The sequence below is a fragment of the Ramularia collo-cygni genome (genome assembly GCF_900074925.1).
Source record: "Ramularia collo-cygni strain URUG2 genome assembly, contig: RCC_scaffold08, whole genome shotgun sequence".
Taxonomy (NCBI): Eukaryota; Fungi; Ascomycota; class Dothideomycetes; order Mycosphaerellales; family Mycosphaerellaceae; genus Ramularia; species Ramularia collo-cygni.
This window is the reverse complement of record NW_019716262.1, coordinates 601,914-620,429: the sequence shown is the minus strand read 5'-3', so window position 1 is coordinate 620,429 and position 18,516 is coordinate 601,914. Positions and strand designations below refer to the sequence as shown.

General features: G+C 52.7%; 7 protein-coding genes; 3 read left to right on the top strand and 4 right to left on the bottom strand.

The window, feature by feature from the left end:
• Positions 1-208: 208 nt before the first annotated feature.
• Positions 209-1,669, bottom strand: RCC_05778 (related to GTPase-activating protein gyp10; the record flags this gene model as incomplete). XM_023771043.1 has 4 exons in its annotated part: positions 209-706; positions 759-1,192; positions 1,247-1,375; positions 1,432-1,669. The coding sequence occupies 4 exons, from the start codon at positions 1,667-1,669 to the stop codon at positions 209-211; spliced, it is 1,299 nt and encodes a 432-aa protein (XP_023626811.1).
• A 1,059-nt stretch (positions 1,670-2,728) lies between these two features.
• Positions 2,729-6,595, top strand: RCC_05777 (uncharacterized protein; the record flags this gene model as incomplete). Its single annotated transcript, XM_023771042.1, has 1 exon — positions 2,729-6,595. One exon carries the CDS (start codon positions 2,729-2,731, stop codon positions 6,593-6,595), a length of 3,867 nt encoding a protein of 1,288 aa, XP_023626810.1.
• A 420-nt stretch (positions 6,596-7,015) lies between these two features.
• Positions 7,016-9,865, top strand: RCC_05776 (related to TPR domain protein; the record flags this gene model as incomplete). The annotated part of the gene is made up of 1 exon (XM_023771041.1): positions 7,016-9,865. One exon carries the CDS (start codon positions 7,016-7,018, stop codon positions 9,863-9,865), a length of 2,850 nt encoding a protein of 949 aa, XP_023626809.1.
• A 42-nt stretch (positions 9,866-9,907) lies between these two features.
• RCC_05775 (related to isopenicillin N epimerase) lies at positions 9,908-11,364 on the bottom strand (the record flags this gene model as incomplete). XM_023771040.1 has 3 exons in its annotated part: positions 9,908-10,085; positions 10,142-11,189; positions 11,250-11,364. 3 exons carry the CDS (start codon positions 11,362-11,364, stop codon positions 9,908-9,910), a joined length of 1,341 nt encoding a protein of 446 aa, XP_023626808.1.
• Positions 11,365-11,608: 244 nt separating this feature from the next.
• Positions 11,609-12,664, bottom strand: RCC_05774 (uncharacterized protein; the record flags this gene model as incomplete). The annotated part of the gene is made up of 1 exon (XM_023771039.1): positions 11,609-12,664. The coding sequence occupies one exon, from the start codon at positions 12,662-12,664 to the stop codon at positions 11,609-11,611; it is 1,056 nt and encodes a 351-aa protein (XP_023626807.1).
• Positions 12,665-13,657: 993 nt separating this feature from the next.
• On the top strand, positions 13,658-14,938 carry RCC_05773 (uncharacterized protein; the record flags this gene model as incomplete). The annotated part of the gene is made up of 1 exon (XM_023771038.1): positions 13,658-14,938. The coding sequence occupies one exon, from the start codon at positions 13,658-13,660 to the stop codon at positions 14,936-14,938; it is 1,281 nt and encodes a 426-aa protein (XP_023626806.1).
• Positions 14,939-15,378: 440 nt separating this feature from the next.
• Positions 15,379-18,461, bottom strand: RCC_05772 (uncharacterized protein; the record flags this gene model as incomplete). XM_023771037.1 has 9 exons in its annotated part: positions 15,379-15,438; positions 15,491-16,054; positions 16,128-16,453; positions 16,512-16,650; positions 16,704-16,773; positions 16,831-16,832; positions 16,949-17,077; positions 17,135-17,396; positions 17,512-18,461. 9 exons carry the CDS (start codon positions 18,459-18,461, stop codon positions 15,379-15,381), a joined length of 2,502 nt encoding a protein of 833 aa, XP_023626805.1.
• Between the last annotated feature and the right edge of the window lie 55 nt (positions 18,462-18,516).

Here is an 18,516-nt window from a genome sequence, read left to right as displayed (position 1 = left end):
GCATACTTCGTGGCTTCGCCAAGGGGTGGAGCAACTGACAAGACACCGGACAGATAGCACAGCTCGAATGTGTTTCATGAAATGAGCTGTTTCTTTCCTAGCCGTGCATGCATCGGAGGAGTGCCCAAGATGATTGGGCTTGCCTCCAGCCAGACCAACATCGTCATAACACCGGATCATAATCCAGACGCACCACAAATCCCCGATGCTACCAGTACCGTGCGACAAGCTGCTGTGCACTGTGATGCAAACCATATGCATACGCAAGCCATCCGTTGAGATTCGCGGGCCCGCTCGATCGGCCAGAATGCAGTGCCAGTACAGCGACAAGGATTGCAGCGCCGGTCCACCGAGCCGGACGCCGGTAACGGTGTGCCAGCGCTTGCAGTCGTTGTTTCGCGTATCGGAGTGCATCTCGCGTCTGGATCTCGGCAGCGTGCTTGGCAAAGTGTCGCTCTCCATCTTGCAAGTCCTGAGTGGCCAGCGCGCGAGCATCGCGGGTCGTCTTGAGTACGCTGTGGGAGCTGACGCTCCACCATACCCGGTTGGGTAATTGCTCTGGTCGGAATTGGGCGAACAAGTCTCGTGCGCTACGAATTAGCCCCTCCAGGTTTAGCGGCTTGGGCAATTTGGAGAGTATTGAGTGGAGCATTTCCGGCTCGTCGTGGTCAATCTCCAGGAGCTCATCCTTGCGTGACATGACGATCTTTCCGGCGGCGTTAGCTGATGCGGGCCCTGCAGGTGTTGGTGAAACTCACGGTTGCGAAGAGGTACACTGGTAGCGCCGCCTCACCAGCCAGTAGAAAGTCAAAAAGTCGTGCAATGTCTCCATACTCCTCAATGTCGTGTGCGTATAGGGTCAGAGTGGCTGCAAGAGCGAAAAATGGCGTTGGCTTTGACGCTCCTGATAGATGTCGGTATAGTTGGTTGTCGGCAACATGTAGAATCGCCGGTAAGAGGTGTAGATGCACTTCGGCACCCGCCAAGGTCGGGAGCATAAAGTCCCGAATACGTAGCAATGACAGTCGTGCTGCTGCTGGACCCGCCGCATCAGGCCCCAGGACTAGGAGAAGGACCTGCACGATGTCGTGGTAGCCCTGAAAGTAGCACAGCAGTGGATGTTGCCGTAGGACAGCGGTGATGACGTTCGAAAGCTCTTGTTTGCGGACCTTCATGGACGTCTCGGTTTCGTCTGTGGGGCGATCAGTTGGAAACCAACACAGGATGCAGACATGGAGCTGCTTACTTTCGGGGTAGTACACAAAGGAGCGATGTACGTCCAGTTCCACCTGCTCTTCATCCCTGTGTCGCTCCAGAGTAGACCAGTCCTGTTGCCATGCCCCTTGGCTCTGTGGGCAACCAAGTAATAGTGGCCCTGATCAAAAGTCAATGAGCGCATCTGGCTTGAGGGTAGGTTTCATGCGTGTTTACATGCTGTACGCCTGCAGTAGTCCTCAACAAGCCCTCCCTCGGATGATGCTAGCTCTGCGAGGACTTCAAGGTCTCGATCACGACATGCTTTGAGGATACGGTCGACCTTGTGCCGGTCCAGTCCCAATAGTGCGAGGTTCTCCCGTGAAGTCGAGTTGGGCAATGTTGAATGCGCGGTGGTCTTCTCGCCACACTCAGCATCCGACAGCTCCGTGCCGCCTTTTTGTGATCCCGCCATTCGGTGGTTCGGCAGGTTGAAGATGGAGGTGCTCCACTTTGTTGAAGTCGAGAACTCAACGACCCGCAAGAGGTAAGGAGGCACTACGACTTGTTGCGCATTTTGTGTTCGGCGGCCTCCAGCACAGTGTAGCTTTATGCCCGCTACCCGTCTTCGGTAAACAGCTACCGTTTCTGTGGGTCCCAGTGAGACTGCCTGAAGAGATACAAGGATAAGACGGATGCAAGGTGAGGTGACGATGGCGACGGGAAGAAAGGGTCCAGAGAGTTGTTGTTGTTTGCCCGCACGGCATTTCGGTCTCGAAACGCCAACACCAACACCCACACCGGCCTTCAAGGTAACACCGACTCACCGGCTGTGGCTTTGCTACCTTACATGTTTGTCGGGATCTGCGACACAAGACACCTTGCCGCCGATCCAGCTGTGACAGACTTGCGGGATAGGTAGAGGGGAGAAAGGTCCTTCGCCTGTCATCGACATCCCTGCACAACAAGCGCGAATCTGCAGAAAAGCGACAGGTCAGTGCGATCGATCTCCATGTGACGATGCGCACCGCGCTACATGGAACTAGGATAAACAGAGGCTCATGCGCAGGCGCATGGACTGACCAAGGGGCGGCGTGTTGTCAATGATCGCCTCGCGAGGAAATCCGAGGTCGAGACTGCGTGGTCTCATGTGCTGAATGTCCTGTAAAGTGTGACTCGAGTAACGCGAGCTGCAAGCAAGGGCACTTCGCTGCACAGCATATAAACTCGAAACGAGGCGGCTCATCATCCAGTCAGTTGCTTATACCAGGCCGCCCTTCCGACTTCATCAGCATTGTCGCTGTCCCCGGCGGATGAACGGTGCGCACAGGATCCCTCGCGTCTACGAACCCGAAGCTACCTACCTGATCTTTGACAGGCTTGGCGGCCCGCATATGTATATGCAGATCTGAGCACCCCATCGCCCGGGATATACGACACTGGCCGCACTTCGATGAATTTGCACGGCCTTCACTCGGACATTCAGGAGTGATCACACATCACCACCACCAACTCTTTCGGCCAAAGTTACGCGATGGCGCCACATGAGCCACATCGCTCCCCCGTGGGTGTCTATACCAAGGTATTGACTCGCAGTCCGGTCGTCCGCTGGATGTTACACGGCCGCATCCGCCATCGACGACTAAACGATGTCATTTTCGTGGGAGACAACTTCATCGAGGTCAAACAAGTCGTCACAGAAGGACGATTGCAGGACATTGCCTCCAAGCACGACTTCGACACTCAAATCCGGGCTGCGGCAATATTCTCGAACGAGGAGGACGACTTCCTGGCAAAGGTGAAAACGGAACACCGTTCAACATATCTAAACGATGGTAGTATACCTCCGCAATCGCTCGTGTTGACGCTTGATTCCAACGATATGGTGTTTCTTTTCCTCCGAACAGACAGCGCCGGTGTCGTTCGGTTCGTCCACCAGAGCATACCCATCATGGCATTCGACCAGATAATATTCCAGCCTGGCGAGCATCTTGCGGTCGATCACAAGTCTCGCGCCCTCGCTGTTGCGGCCAATGAACGCGAGGTTGTGGTTTTCACTGCGAAACCTCAAGATGAGATCAAGAGAGAGCTTCAGCAGAAGGTGCCCAGTTCTGTACCCATTGTATCTCAACGACTTTTTCGACTCACGGGCGTCATACAGCACATGGACTTTCTCGTTCCGGCCGAGGACGACAAAGACCATGTGATTCTTCTGCTCATTGTGATTGAACAACGCCGAACGAAGGCTGTGTGGTATGATTGGTATCACTCTCTCCAGCCCCAGGATGTCCAGGTACATCCTGGACAGCCTCTTGACACGGCCACGAGTGTCCCGAGCATGCTTATTCCCCTCCTGGATGCGGCGTTCCTTCTTGTCACAGGCAACGAGATGACCATATGGAGACATATTCTCTCAGGGTCAATCACCGATCAAACACTCATACCTACCACGGAGCCACCCATGTGTCCAGGAATTTCCAGCCAGGGGCCTATATGGGCCAGATGGGTCAGGGCACCACGCACCAAGAATGCCCGTCGAGATAAGGACTTTCTGTATTTGGCCAGAGAGGATGGGAGGGTGTACCTCTTCACAATCAGTATATCAGGAAGCATTCAGATCAGCTGTGCCGGTGATTTCCGATGTCATGTGGGTTCGGCATTTGCTTCGCTCGGCGATGAAGGCGATCCGGAGCTTCTCGCTGTGGCGGGTGAGACTAGTGGTGGGAAGGTTGTACGCATGGGACTCTGGCCATCTGACCGCCTTCTCCCAGAACTGAGTCGAGAGCAGTCAATGCAGATGGAGGAGGTCGAGATCCTACCCAACTGGGCATCTGTGACGGACATGATTTCCGCGAAGTCGATACAAACCAGCCGAGGCCCAAACAAAGACGATGAGACCGTCCTCGTTACATCTGGCCGGCAGCCCTACGGCACCATTACCGAGCTTCGACGTGGAATCGCTGCGCGAATAGCTGCTACCATCTCGATATCTGACTTGCGTACAGTCACTGATATTTGGTTGGTTCCAGATTTGGAGGGGTCCATAGCCCTTGTCATGTCCAGCMCTTCATCGACCAGGGTCATGAGGATCAAATATGATGCCAGTGCCTGCGAATATTGCGATGAAACAATGGCGTTCGACACGACCAGAAGGTCGCTCGCTGTGGGCTTTGCAAATGGGCAGCTTGTTCAAGTAACGAGTGAAGGCATCTGCAGAACGAGTACACCAAGCCGCAATTTCGAAGATACTGCGGACGAGACGTTTGGCTCGGGTATAAGTGCGGTTGTAGCGACGATTCTGACAGAGGCATCGATGATTTTGACCGTGGAGAGGAGAGGAGACGAACACCGCATCATCAGTCGATCAATCCCTTCCCCAGACTCTACAGATGGCAGTCAGCGCAGAATGATGGCTCATTTCGAGGGCAGCGCTACTTGTATCGCAGCATTGCCTATCGCGGATGGACTCTTGGTCGTTGTGTCCGACACAAGTGGTTCCATCACTGCGATGCTCTTCCACAACAGTAGGTCATCCCCTGTGATCTACAGTTTGTCACTATGCTCGATAACAGACCGATCTGCCGTGTGCGATTACTTGGTCATCCTTCGAGATGTTGTTTGCAATGACGACGTCGATAATCTCCTGCTGGTATGCGGTCTCAGGGACGGCAAGATTGTCAGTTTCGCTGTGGATCAACACTCGCAAACGCTCTTGGCTGATCACAAGRTTTTCGACCTGGGGTACAGCACTGTCAAATTGACGAAGCTACCAGCGAATCCCGCAACAGCCTGTGCAATGACTGGTGTCAGCACATACCTTTTGTACTGGGATGGAAAATCGTCATTATCGGTCGATAATGTCTGGCTGGCCGACATGAATGACCCCGACTTTGCACAGACATCGATCGTTACATGCGCCCAGTGTCCTTCAGCCATCTACCTCCAGTCTGACGACCTAGCTGACTCTCTCATGTTCGTCTCCGGAGACACTGCGATTGTGGCCAGCTTGGACAGTACAGCATCATCAGTAGCTCGACAAACTCCAGTAAGCGGCACGCCCAGTCGTTTGATCTTCGCCGAGACACTTCGATGTGTCGTTTGTTCTTCTGTGCGCGCAGAAGTGCGGTCGTTTCCATCATCCAGGGCACATGGTCCGCCCGAAGAGAGACGGCAGATTTGGCCAACATTGGACTTTATTCCGGGAAAAGCCGGCATTCCATCATTTACGCACGCTATGGACCCTGGTGAGCGTGTCTACGCCCTGCTGGAGCTTTCCATTTCCCGAAACAGTGATAGGAAACACACATGGATTCTCGTCGGAGGCGATTATGTCCGTACCAATGGCTCTCGACGAGGTCGAATCACATTCCTGCAGCCAGTCAGCAGAAATTGGGAAGTCACAAGTATCAACGAGCGGAAGCATACGACAAATTTCGACAGCACAGTCTACAGCATGGCACTATATGACTCCACCACATATGTTGCTTGCTCCGGTGAGAAGATATATCTATATCGGCTTCACGTCTCTGAGATGAAATGGGATCAACTGTGTGTGCCGTTCAAACTGGCCAGTCGCGGCGTTCAGGTTACCGTAGAGACGGATCACCGCGATCGAAAAGTCATCGTCGTATCCACTCAGCGAGATTCGCTTGTAACATTGAGTGTGGAGCCAATCGATGGAGGTCAACGCCTAGTTGCCGTTAGTATGGCTCCTCGCGGCCATGACTCGCTCAGCCATCTCGTGATTCCACGGCCGGATGCTGCCCAACTGTCTCTTCTGTCAACTCGAGATCGCCATCTCGTCGGTATGGTAGCGCCGGTGTTACCTGGGCATAGCGGTATGCAGTACTCGTCTGCTGAGATTGTCTTCGACGCAGAACTTCCGAGGTCCTTGACACGGCTCACCTGTTCGAACCTGGCCGCGCGCAAAGGGCTGCCGCCAAAAGGCGTGAGCTACAGATTCACGGCATGTGCCACAGATGGCACCTTATATGGTATCCTGATAATCGAGGAGGATCTCCACAAACGTCTGTTCTGGTTACAGCGGTTGATCGAATGGAGCGAGGAGCTGTCGCCTCACTCATGGATCGAGCCGCGCTACAGTACAGATGGCTCGGGAGGTTTTTATCACACTCAGCGAGAGGTGTCTGTTGGATTTGCAGGTGTTGCGACAAAGTTGCTCCACACGAGTACCGAGAGGGAAAACGACATGCACATTGATGCGGACGTTCTAWAGCGAGGTCTGGGGGCGAATGGCGAACAGGCGATCAGAAGGGTTCTCCGAGAGTATGCTCACGAAAATGATGCACTGGGCGCTTGGCTTAGAGTGCACATGGAGGAAGAGGTTGCTGCCATAAGGGGTACCCTGGCAATTGTAAAAAAGCTGGATGACTGGGCATAGACACGGCGTTAGGCAGTGAGTCACGGAAGCCAGGTCTTGAAAACAATTTTGCATGGAGGAATGAGGAGATGGGGAATCAAGATGATTTGAGCAATGCAGCTTTGCAAGCGGTTGGTGGATTGTAGATTGGCTGTGATGAGGAAGAGACTGAGAACCAACTCGAATCAGGCAGCGTCTGGCTCACTGTACACTGCGTTTTCTGCGGGTCGGCCATGACCGAATGCACAATTCTGATAGATGTTCTTCAGCTGTGCAAGGATAAAAGGATTGATGTAAAGTGAAGTGAAGAAATAAGGTACATATGTGCCAAGAATGTAGACTGCACCGCCACAGGGCAGCCACAGGGTCTTCCCAAAACATCCAATCTTTGTCCAAACGTTCACAATTTTCCCATCCAGTCAGATCGATAGAATTTTGCAAATGGCCGACACTTTGATCGCATATCTGCGTGCAAGTCTGCCCAACGAAGTGGCCGCCCTCGCGGACTCGTACTTGCAGAAGGTCGAAAATGGCGAATACGAACAGCTATTACAATGTGCTGAAGCACGGGAAATTCTTGGACACGAACATGACTCGAAATTGCAAGGCATCAAGACCGAAGATTTCGATGGTTGGAACGATTTCATCTTCCAGCGTCTAGGTGCTTTCCTCGCCGACCGATCGCAGCCGGAAAGACAAATCGCCGTGTTCTGCATCGGATACGCTGCCTTGCTCGCTTTCGTTCAGTCGAATGTTACGGGACCGCCGCTGAAGTTTGTGCCTGCAAGCCTTATCCTTCCAAAGGATGTATCCGAGAATGAGGAGCGCCTTCAAGCCGTCCGCCAAAAGATGCTTGCTGGATTCTCAATTGATGGAATCTCTGCTTATAAGTTGACTCCAAACATCGAGCTGCTGTGCTTGGCGGATGCGGTCATGACATGCCCTCCAATATTGAAGAACATCAGACCTGCGAGGTGGGCCAAGTTGAGAGTTTCCTTCATGCACCAGAGATTACTGTCCGAAGTGTCATCCACCGTGCAAGATTCAATCTACGACGATCTTCAGCTCTTGGAAGCGGATCTCGACGGCTTGAGTGAGAACCCTAAACAATTCAAAGCGGAATTCTTGCTAGAAAGGTCGACCATTCACATTCACCACGGCCTGGACAAGCTCGCGCGTGCCGACTTGGACGAGGCCAAGACACTGCTTCGCTTTGAATTTGCGCTGACTGGCTTGCTGGGAAAGCGTACAAAGTTTCAGCAATTCGAAACCAGCCAGCTTGTCGTGCTGGCAAAGAGTGCCTCCGATGGTGAGAGCTTGGAGACTGCCTCAAACGTCGAGAATGGTGCTCAAGGCGACACTGCCGCCACGAAACCCACAAAACTCGATCTCAACGATGACACTTTGCTGGAGTCGATATCGTTTTCCGAGAAAGCTGTGGATCAGTCATCGACCGATGTCATCTCAATGGACTCAATGCCGCCATCACTCAAAGAACTAGATCCCGCGAATCAGCCTCAACTACAGCCTCTCGATTCGGTCGTACTTTTGTTACTGGCCTCTTCCATTACCAACACATCGGCTCAAGACGGACTCACTAGGGAGGAGACTATCCCATACGCTACAAGAGTCCTTGAGGGCGGAAGCTCCAACTGGCAAGTATATACGCAAGCCCTGCTGGTTCGGAGCAGAATAGAAGGTCACAGATCCCGGACTGTTGAGCGTGGCCTGCTGCAGTTACAGGCCTTGGTGGACCAAGTCATCTCCGAAACCACCGCGGAGGGCTCTTCTGGAAAGGATACTGCGGCTTCGGAAGTTACAACATCGACATTCCTGGCCAGGAGCAAGGAATCCGAGAGCGCTCCTGTTACTGAACGTGTGAAATACGTCTTCCAACTCGCATCACCAACACGATGGGAGCTTGAGGCAGAATTGGCAGCACGATGGGTACAACTCGGCGGCCTTAGGTCTGCTCTCGAAATCTATGAGCGCTTGGAAATGTGGGCAGAGGCAGCCTTGTGTTGGGCGGCGACAGAACGCGAGGATAAAGCTCAGAGGATTGTCCGAAGGCAGCTCTTCCATGCTACAAACGGAGGTCCTGATGTTGCCGAGACTGKTCTCAGCGAAGATGAGGAGTGGCATGGACCTGCACGTCAACCGCCACCGGCCGATGCACCACGTCTCTACTGCATTCTTGGTGATATCGGTCCTTCGATCGAAATGTACGAGAAGGCCTGGGAAGTATCGAAGCAACGCTATGCCCGTGCTCAGCGTTCCATAGGCCGTTACTTCCTCGCGGCAAAGGATTTTTCAAAAGCGGCAGAGGCTTACGGCAAAAGCCTCAAGGTCAATCAGCTCAATCAAAGCAGCTGGTTCGCTCTTGGATGTGCTCTGCTCGAGTTGGAGCAATATCAAAAAGCCGTGGGAGCTTTCTCGCGGGTCGTTCAGCTCGACGATACTGACGCTGAAGCCTGGAGCAATCTTGCTGCTGCGTTGTTGAAAACCGACCCAGAAGATGCACCGCCTACGAAAACCACCGAGGCTAAGGTGAAGCTTGACGATGAAGAAGATGATGCGATAGAGACCGCTCAGACACCCGCTCAGCGCCACCTGGCGCTGCGCTACGACGCTCTTCAGGCTCTCAAAAGAGCCGCGACTCTTAAACACGAGTCGTACCGCATCTGGGAGAATGTCTTGATCGTAGCCGCCTSGCTGGCTCCACCAGATTATGTTTCCGTCCTTGCCGCCCAAAGACGCATCATTGACCTACGCGGCAAGACAGAGGGCGAGAAATGTATTGACGTTGAGATTCTGCAGATGCTGGTCTCCCATATCATCACCATGAACGATACGTACGACCCGTCACAGCATGGAATCACTCGCATGATCGTCAAGTTCATCGATGATACAGTCGTGCCGCTCATCACGGGCTYAGCGGCTTTGTGGCAGCTGGTGGGGAAGTTGGCGCTATGGCGAAACAAGCCGACCACTGCTCTCGATGCGGAAGAGAAGGCGTGGCGTGCGATTACAAGTCAGCCGGGGTGGGAAACAGAGAGCGAGAAGCRGTGGAATGAGGTCGTCGAGGCCACTGTTCGATTATCCGACTCGTATGAGAGTCTCGGACCGAAAGAGCGCACAGAAGGTATGGGAGCCGGAGAGGTCGTGATGAAGGATTGGAAATTCAAGGCTCGGAGCGCTATCAGAGGTATTATGGGTAGGGGGAAGGACAGTTGGGAGGATACTGATGGCTGGGAGAGGCTAAAGGATGTTATGGAAGGACTGAAAGGTTAAAGTCGAGACTTTGCTGAGATAGCTGTCGTTCTATCAAGCATCCTATTTCCACGCTCCCTGTCGCACTCGTTCACACAGCTTGACCAAAGCCTTGGCGGCGAGCTCGTAGTCTTCGAGAGTCAAGTACACAGCAGAGCTGATCCGGGTGTAGATCTTATCGTCGTGGAGGAGAAAGACCATGAACGTGTTATGCTCGTCCAGTAGCTGCTTCGTCATCCATCTAGAGCAGTGTATTAGCATGGACTGTAATCCACGAAGGTTGGAAGGATGACTTACTGTCCAATCTTTGCTGCATTTCCATAGTTTCCGCCAGCATCGTCTGAGTATGAAATTGGCAAGCGAACATTGACAAAGTTAGTACCGGCACTTAACGTCCCTTTTTCGTTTTCAAGAAGCTCAGTGCCCAGCGCAGAGGCTACCAGCTTTCCTCCTTCAGCCGACAGCTGGCAACAATAGTCCAATATGGCATCTTCGCCCGTCTTCTCCCCGTAGGTGATCTTGCTACGCCAAGCAATAGCTGCAGGAATACAGAAGTAGGGAGACCAGTCCACAGTTCCCACGAATTCAAAAGCATTCACGAACTCGCTCTTCGTGCTGGGTGGTAGCGGATTGTTGATTTTGCCTCCGGTCTTGGGGATGAATCCGTGGCTGGTAGGCAACGAAGAGCGGATGAGGTGCTGATGGCGGACAGGCACGTAGAATACTGCACAGCCTCGTGGGACAAGGAGCCATTTGTGAGCGTTGGAGACGAAGAAGTCTGGATCCAGCTTGCTGAGGTTCAGTGGGAGTTGACCTACTGAGTGAGCGCCGTCAACAAGACTCAAGACGTTGTTGCTGCGGCAGAGCTCCGTGAGGTGTTCGAAGGGCATCCGGACTCCCGGCATGGAGACGAGAGTGTCGAATATGGCAATCTTAGGGGTCTTTCCCTCGGACCTAATCTTTTTGAATGCGCTTTCGTACGCCTTGACGACATCATCGTCTGAGATTGGATAGTGAAATTCCACCTGGTGCGACTCCGCGGGCGTTGTTTCCACAATGTATTCCACAGTCTTATGGCACGCACCATAGATTGTACTGCAGTAGATGATGACATCTCCCGGGGAAAAGACCAAGTTTCGAAGCACAATATTGACGCCCGTTGTGGCATTGGGAATGAGAACAACAGTCTCAGTAGGAGCGTTGATGTGTTTTGATATCGCTTCTCGGGATTCGTCCATGTAGTTGGGTAGCTTGTAGCGAAGGAAATTGTCGGGCTCTTGTTCGCATTCGTCTTGGAAGCTGCGCATCACGCTCCTGACCTCCAATGGGTAGGTACCGAACGATCCTTCGAAGCATATGTTAGTGGCCGTGGTGCATTGGGATGCTCAGTCATATGGTCTCTCACCATGGTTCAAGTTTTTGTAACCACTGCTAAAGTTGAAGTGCTTTGCAGCGTCTGCGCCACAGGAAATTTCCTTGAAATTATCAATGTCACCGCGACGGCTCTTGACCAATTCCATTGTATTATTTCTCATCTTGTGTAGGGATTGAGGTGGAACGAAGAAGTGATGAATGTCAATGGCGAAAGCTGATGTGAGGTAGATGTTTATATGGCTCTCGCCTATTCCTGCGTCTTGGCAGTGACTCAAGTGTATTGCGGAAAGGCGTGTTGACTCATGAGAAGAATTCGTTATCGCCAACAACAATCATGTACTGGCGTTAGAGTATTGCCAAGAATAGGAGCATGAAAAGGTTGAACCATCTTCAACCAGACACTCGACTTTCGGACTGCGGCCCATGCATGCCTTGCAGCGAAGTATGGAGACCAGAGCACCGCGCTCCCATCCAATTTAGTGAGATGGCTCCGGTTAAGCGGCCGTTTCTATCATGTGCGGGCGGGATCAAGTCCCCAGCCGGCGCTTTATACATGTTCGTCACCGACATGCCTGTCAAGCGCGATTCTTGGGCCACTTTGTTCCAGATGAATTGCAGTACTTCTCCCTCCTCAGTGATCTGCGCGAACCCCAGTGGTGCTCGACTGCGGTACAGACCAGCTATCACCCCGGGCGTGGCGGGATCGCGCGTGATGAGCATGAGCATGACGTCCGCTCCCTTCCAGCCGGGAGGCGCACCGGCGTACGCTCCTTCCAGTTCTCGCACATATGAAGGGCGAGGCTTGGAAGCCTTGCACTGAATCAGCACGCGAAGCTCGCAAGGTTCTTCCGGAAGAGTCCACGCGCCGATCAGATCAATGCCGAGATCGTTGGAGCGGCCCATCCTTCGCAGGCTGAAGTTATACCGTTGTTGAAGTGCCTCTGCGACGACGTATTCATAGAGAGTGCCTCTGTAGACACTAGTGTCCTTGTTCAATTCTGCTCTTCCGGCGTATTCAAGGAAGGATTTCAGGTCGTGGTGATTAGGCCGCAGTGGTAAAGGTCGCTGCTTGAGGCTTTTGGTCCGTTTCGCAGGGGATGTCTTCGCAGCCACTCTCTTTGCTCTATCATTCTTAGAGACGATCGTTGTGGCTGTTTCTTTGCTGCTCTGCCCATCTTTCCGTGGCGGCTTCCCAGACCCCGTGGACGGTACATCTACCACTTTTATAGCTTTCCTTGGACGCCCGGGTCCTCGCTTTATCAGCAGCTCGCCGGGTGCAGCATTGGCAGCATCTTCTTCTCGTTGTCCCGTCGACTCGTCCGCGATTGTGATGGGGGTCTTCCGCGGTCGACCTCGTGGTTTTGGTGCTCCGGCGGCGGTGGTGGAGAGCAGGCGGGAGAGAGCCCGACTTACGCTCTGCCGGAAGACGACATGTCTGCAGAGCATGAGCCTCTAGCTCATCCCCTCCAATGGCAGAGCAGGCGAGCAGTGGGGGAGGAAACGAGGATGGAGATGTCGCGTCGTTCTCGCGTCTTGCAATGCACTTTTGAAATGCCGAACAGATTCCCGAAAGCCGACCACACCTGAAGATTTGTGTTGTCTCTGGATCTACTGTGAGCGAACAGGTACCGGTCATGGTACGACGACTTCTTATCCTCGAGCCTCCTATGTCTCAATGATTCCGCATTAGCCCCGTCCAATCGTTGTCAGCGGTAGGGTGTGCAGCTTCCTTTATCCGGTCGCTTCGACATCGTGCATTCATCACCATCACCTCAAACGAAACTTGGAAGGACCTCCTCGAGCTTCGCATGCATACCCATGGCTGCATGCGGTATGCCTTCGAGCTTGGGATGCGTGTGAGTTGAAGTGCCCAACAACGACGATTCCAAGACCTCGGGAGGGTTTTGCAAAAGATAGGACGCAAAAGCCGCCAAGATTAGCTGGCCTCTGCCCCTGTATTGACGCTTCTGAAACGGCGGAATTGAATGGTTGGCAAGGACCCAGGGGTCTATACCGCATTTTTCACCTCACTGGGAAACGTACAAAGAACAGAGGAACCCGATCATGATGGGAGCTGGCTGCTCTGTATCGCCCACAGGCATATACCTTCTCGAGGTACTTTAAAGCCTACCGTCGATAGAAGCTTTGAGAACATACCTTGAGCACCGAAACTCTCCAGGAGGAACTTCTTCTTCGGTTGGATCGAAGTTTCGGTGCCGTTCGCCAACAAAGCGCCATTGCAGCGCCCACAACCAGCGGGCGGATTCGATCACTGAATCGATTGGTCTGGAAGCTCTCCCGTTATTCTATCTGTAGTGACATGCGAGATCTGTCTATCCAAATCTCGAACCTACGAGCGGAACTAGGTGAGACTATAATGCGGCTACACTCCACTTGGTTGATCACAAACAGCACTTCTGTCGCAGCAAGATTGACCTAATGCAGAGCACTGCCGACGATATCCCGCGACACATTCGTTTGCGGATAACAACGACTCTGAAATCCCAGCATGACGGTGTCGCCATAGGAGAACCTTCAGTATGGATCCCGAGATTCAAGACGATCGACTCACGCCGGTCCCTGAGCAAACTCTTACCTGTCGACCTGAAGCGCTACGTTGAGCACTACTCTGCGAAGGATGCAGCAATGTCGAAGCATCTCGCCGATGGTAGTCTTATCACCCTGTCTTGTACTCTGTATGCGCCTGGAGATGTGGTTATCCCGCTCGACAAAGATCCACGGGTAGATGTCCTTGGCGACTTAACGCAGGACCGCCATCCTGAGGAGACTGTCACGATTGCAGCCCACCTCACACTCAGTCTAGAGACTCGTTCGAAGACCAAAACGCTGAGAACCGATACGATTGAACGAGTCCACGCCAATTCATATCTCCCAACAGAAGAGCAGCAAGAGTGGTTCCGTATCGGCAACGTTTTGATTTTCGAAGAGGATGGCAAAACTCAGGTGATCAAACGAGCAGCTAGACAACACTCTGAATGTGTCGCCTACGCACAACCGCTTCTTGCATGCCTAGACCCTCAGACTGGAAAATTCCAGATGAGCAGCATGCACGCTTATGACTTCATCGACTTCGTTGTTGGCGATCCGAAAGACCGCAAGATGCGAAACAGTCCAGGGTCCAACAGCCACTTTCTAGGCACATTTGCACATGTCGTATGGACCCAACGAGATTGGAGGAGCAGGTTTTCGGAGAGCTTCTCGGAGTATCTCGCGCAGAGAGAAGAGGGMGATACGATGAGCAGTGGAGTGCCCTTTCTGCCGACTTTCTGTTACAATACCTTCCATGCGGAAGATTCGGAGCGGCGGAAGAAGTGGCCGGAAAATGGTATTGACTTTGCAGTGAGATGTGTGAATCACTATGCTGACACCAGCGACTTGAAATTCGTTGAGTTCCCGAGAGACATCAGACTGAGCATTTGGGCACATGAGACAATGGAGACTCTGTGTGAAGATGTGGCGGAAAGTATCAATGTCGCAGGATTATTCGATGAAGTGGAGGTCAACTCCAAGAAATTGTTCGATCGCAAACACCAAGGCAAGTGGGTAATGGAATTCTGGGTGATGCCGCAAAGACAGAAGAAGATGTACCGATACACACAGGGAAAGTTGAATCAGTTCTTGGACTACACCTCGGACTTCACACGGTCCATGGACAAGAGGCTTTATTGTGAGGCACACATCGTTGCCAAAGAAGAATAAGTCGCTGTTCGCAATACCGAGCATCTGTCGAATCATCTCAAAATCACCGCACGGTCTAACTTTGGCGATCACCAAGGTGGACACTATTTCCATGCCCTTCACTTTCTGAGGACCAAGCTTCGTGTCCCGCCCTTCACGTAGCGAGGCCTGCCGAAGAAGCGCGGCATAGCAATGTACTTTGACCTTGAACGCAAACGCGTGGACGCTGCAAGCATTGACCTTGTCCTAGTAGATCTTCGGTCGTCGACTCAGCGCGGAAGAACTTGCGGGCAAGAAGCATGCTCTCTCCGGGACCACCGTCACTTGCATGCTTGGAATTGTACTCGGTGCCTGGGCTCGGAGCACCAATCAATCAAGAGATCGTCTCGGGCACGCCATTAAGACGCCCCACATCTTCCCATATCGCTAAATCGTTCGCATGGATCAGACTCCATCGACAACTATGACTTCGCAGATTTGTCGTCTTCTTGACCCTTCATGAGCTTGCGGATCTTGGTAACCTGCCGCAGGAATGTCAGTTGTGCATATTAATATCGCCGTGAACAGACCAACCATCTCGTCAATTTCGTACGGCTTGGAGATCACATCATCCATTCCACTGGTGATCATCTCATCTTGCTGCTCACCCCTCACGTTCGCGGTGACGCCGATGATTGGCGCTCGCGGGAGCTGGCCGCGGAGCTCCATCTCTCGAATCTCTCGTGTCGCTGAATTACCATCTAGGATAGGCATCTCCTTGTCCATTAGAATTGTATCAAAAGCACGGTTGTCGTCGTGACTCTCGTGTGCGTCCTGCACTTTCGAGACGGCTTCTTGCCCGTCGTTCGCTGTCGTCACTTTGAAGCCTTTCTTCTCCAACTTCCGAGAGAGAAGCCGCTGGTTGATTTTGTTGTCTTCTACAAGTAGCACGTGCTGGGGACGTGATACTGCCGTCCCGCCTGGCTTGACCTGGTCGGAGCCTCCATTCTGGAAGTCGCTAGTTGTCGAATTTGCGCTTCCGGATTGTGTTTGTTCCACAGCACTATCTCCATTTTCCTTGGCGCTCATAAAGGACCMTCGCACCTCAGGAATGTCAAAGAACGATGCGCGCTCCTTTGAGGGGGTAGATGTCCATTCCTGTAGGCAAAGTGCAGAAGTCAGCATAAGCTCTGGACCTCTGAGCCCGGAGAAAGTTCCGAAGCATGCTTACGAATGGTTCTGTCCCAATTTCTGGAACCGTTGTGGCCTGGTCTATACCGTCTTGGACGCTCTCACGCAGCCTCGCCTCAGTGTCAATGTCCTGCCGTGCTGTACCCTCACCATTCTCGTTGTCTTGAAATCGTCTAACTTTGAAGAAGAATCCAAACGTACTGCCCTCTCCTTCAACTGATGAAACACCAATCTCCCCACCGTGCAGCTGGCAAATTTTTCGCGAGATGTTGAGGCCGAGGCCACTGCCGCCATAGTCGACGCCAGTCTTCGGGGTTGCTTGTCGAAATCGTTCGAACAATCGTTGCTGATTGCTTTTGGAAATCCCTAAATATTTGATAACTATAAGAACATATTCCTGAAATGATTGCGAGGGAGACGTTACCTATTCCGGAGTCCTTGACGGCTACCATGATGTATAATGCATCGCCTTCGCCCCAATCCCTGTTGTTTGTGGCGTCCATTTTCGAGAGATTCTCCGATCTGAAGAACACTATATCTGGAGGGTAGGACTCTGGTCGAGTCTGGCGGAATGGTAAGTATGACATTGCTGCAAGCCCGTGCGGTGGGTACTGACCTCCCTTGCCGAAACAGCACAGGATATGAGCTTCTCACCATTGCCACGCTGGGTGAACTTGATTGCATTCCTGGACGGACCTGTAAGTCAAGTGTGTCTTCAGGAAGGTAATAAGCTCGAAACATACGTCTAGATTAACGTGTTAGCCTTGAGCTTGCCACAAAAGGTGGCACAGACAGTTTCGACCCCAAAAGCTCCGTAAATAGCCTGGAGGAGCAAAGTGTGTTGGCATAGAGTCTACGCACCATAAGATTGATCAGCACCTGCCCGATCCGTGGCATATCGGCCAGTACGCTACCAACAGGTATAGCGTCGTACCCCGGCTCTACATGGAAACTAAATTGCAGCTTCTGTTTCCGAAATTCATGCTGGAACTGCAAGTCATTTCTGTCAGTGATGAACAAGAACTAGTGGAGGGTGCGCTAGCTCACCATCTTCAGTGTCGTGTCTAAAGCCTTTGAAGGCTCGCAGATTGCCGGTCTCAGTGAAAGTAAAGAGGCGTCCAGCTTACTGAACGACAGCACATCATCGACAATGTTGCGCTGATGCTTTACGCAGAGATTGATCGTTGCGAGTGCCTCGCGAATCATACCAACGTCGACGTCTTTTGTAGCACTGCCGTTTTCTCCGATTGCCTCACCGATGTCTTCAGCGCAATGTACTACTGCGGAGAGGGGGTTTCTTATCTCGTGACTAGACCGAGAAAGTGATCAGCTTCGAGATTCTTGCCGATGTCGACTACTAAACAGGCCCTAATGCTGAAATGGTGGATGTTTGTTTTGTTGGAAAGGTGATGACCCTGACTTACGATATCATGTCGATGAAACGCTCCTGCTGCTCCTTACGTTCATGAGCCTGCTGCGCTGCTTTCCTCTCAGTCAATTCTGCATGCTTTTCGGAACTGATGTCGATGATACTGCAGATAAAGCCACCGCGATCGCGTGTGCTGAGCTGATAGGGTTGTTCATCCCCTAGCGGAGTCAGCAGCAAGAGTCGCCAGGGTTGAGGGTCGTCCCTCGCTCTGAACTCGATCCTGAGCTCTTTTTGTGAGGAGAACGCTTCGTGGTAAGCACCCATGACTCTGTCATAATCGTCCGGATGGATGCTCTGTGGCCAGGAAGTGAATTGCTCATCGTCTTGAAGAGTCGTCAGGTCCCAAAACTTTTGGTTTACAAAAACGGCCTTGGCATTCCGGTCGAGTATGGCCAATCCTGATGGTAATAGCTCGGAGAAGCGCCGAAAGAATGGGTGCTCGTTGAGCGGGATGTTGTCATTCGGTCTATCGCTCTCCTTGGGGTGCTCGTTCGCATCCGAGTCTGTGTTTGGGTTGGAGCCGGAGTCTAATTGATGTGGTCGAACGAGATGCACCAGCACGCCCCCTGCACGAAGAGGACTGAGTGTTACATTGTTTACATCGCGACACCCAGAAGCAAGTTCGTCGAAAACGTCACCGTTTCGATGCTGCTGGGAAACTTTGCTTCGTGTTGCACTTTGCAGCGCCTCTCGCAGCGACTTGGAGAGGACATGTCGCTGTGGTTGACCCTGCTCCCGGATGATTGACTGTGCTTCTCCCCAAGACGAGTTCCGGAGTAGGATGTGGTCTTCGCCCCAGAAGATCGCGGCAGGATCAGGCAAATCACATGCGGTCAGAAAGTAGGCCCGCAAGGACTCTGGCCATGTTGTGAGTGGTCCCAAGGGCGAACGTTGCCAGATGGAGTCCTGGTCTGCATGGCTTGGGAACGGCGCATCGTCCCTCATGTTTGCGCCTTGGGTGGTGCGCAGCGATGTCGATCTTTTTGTTTAAACCATGCAC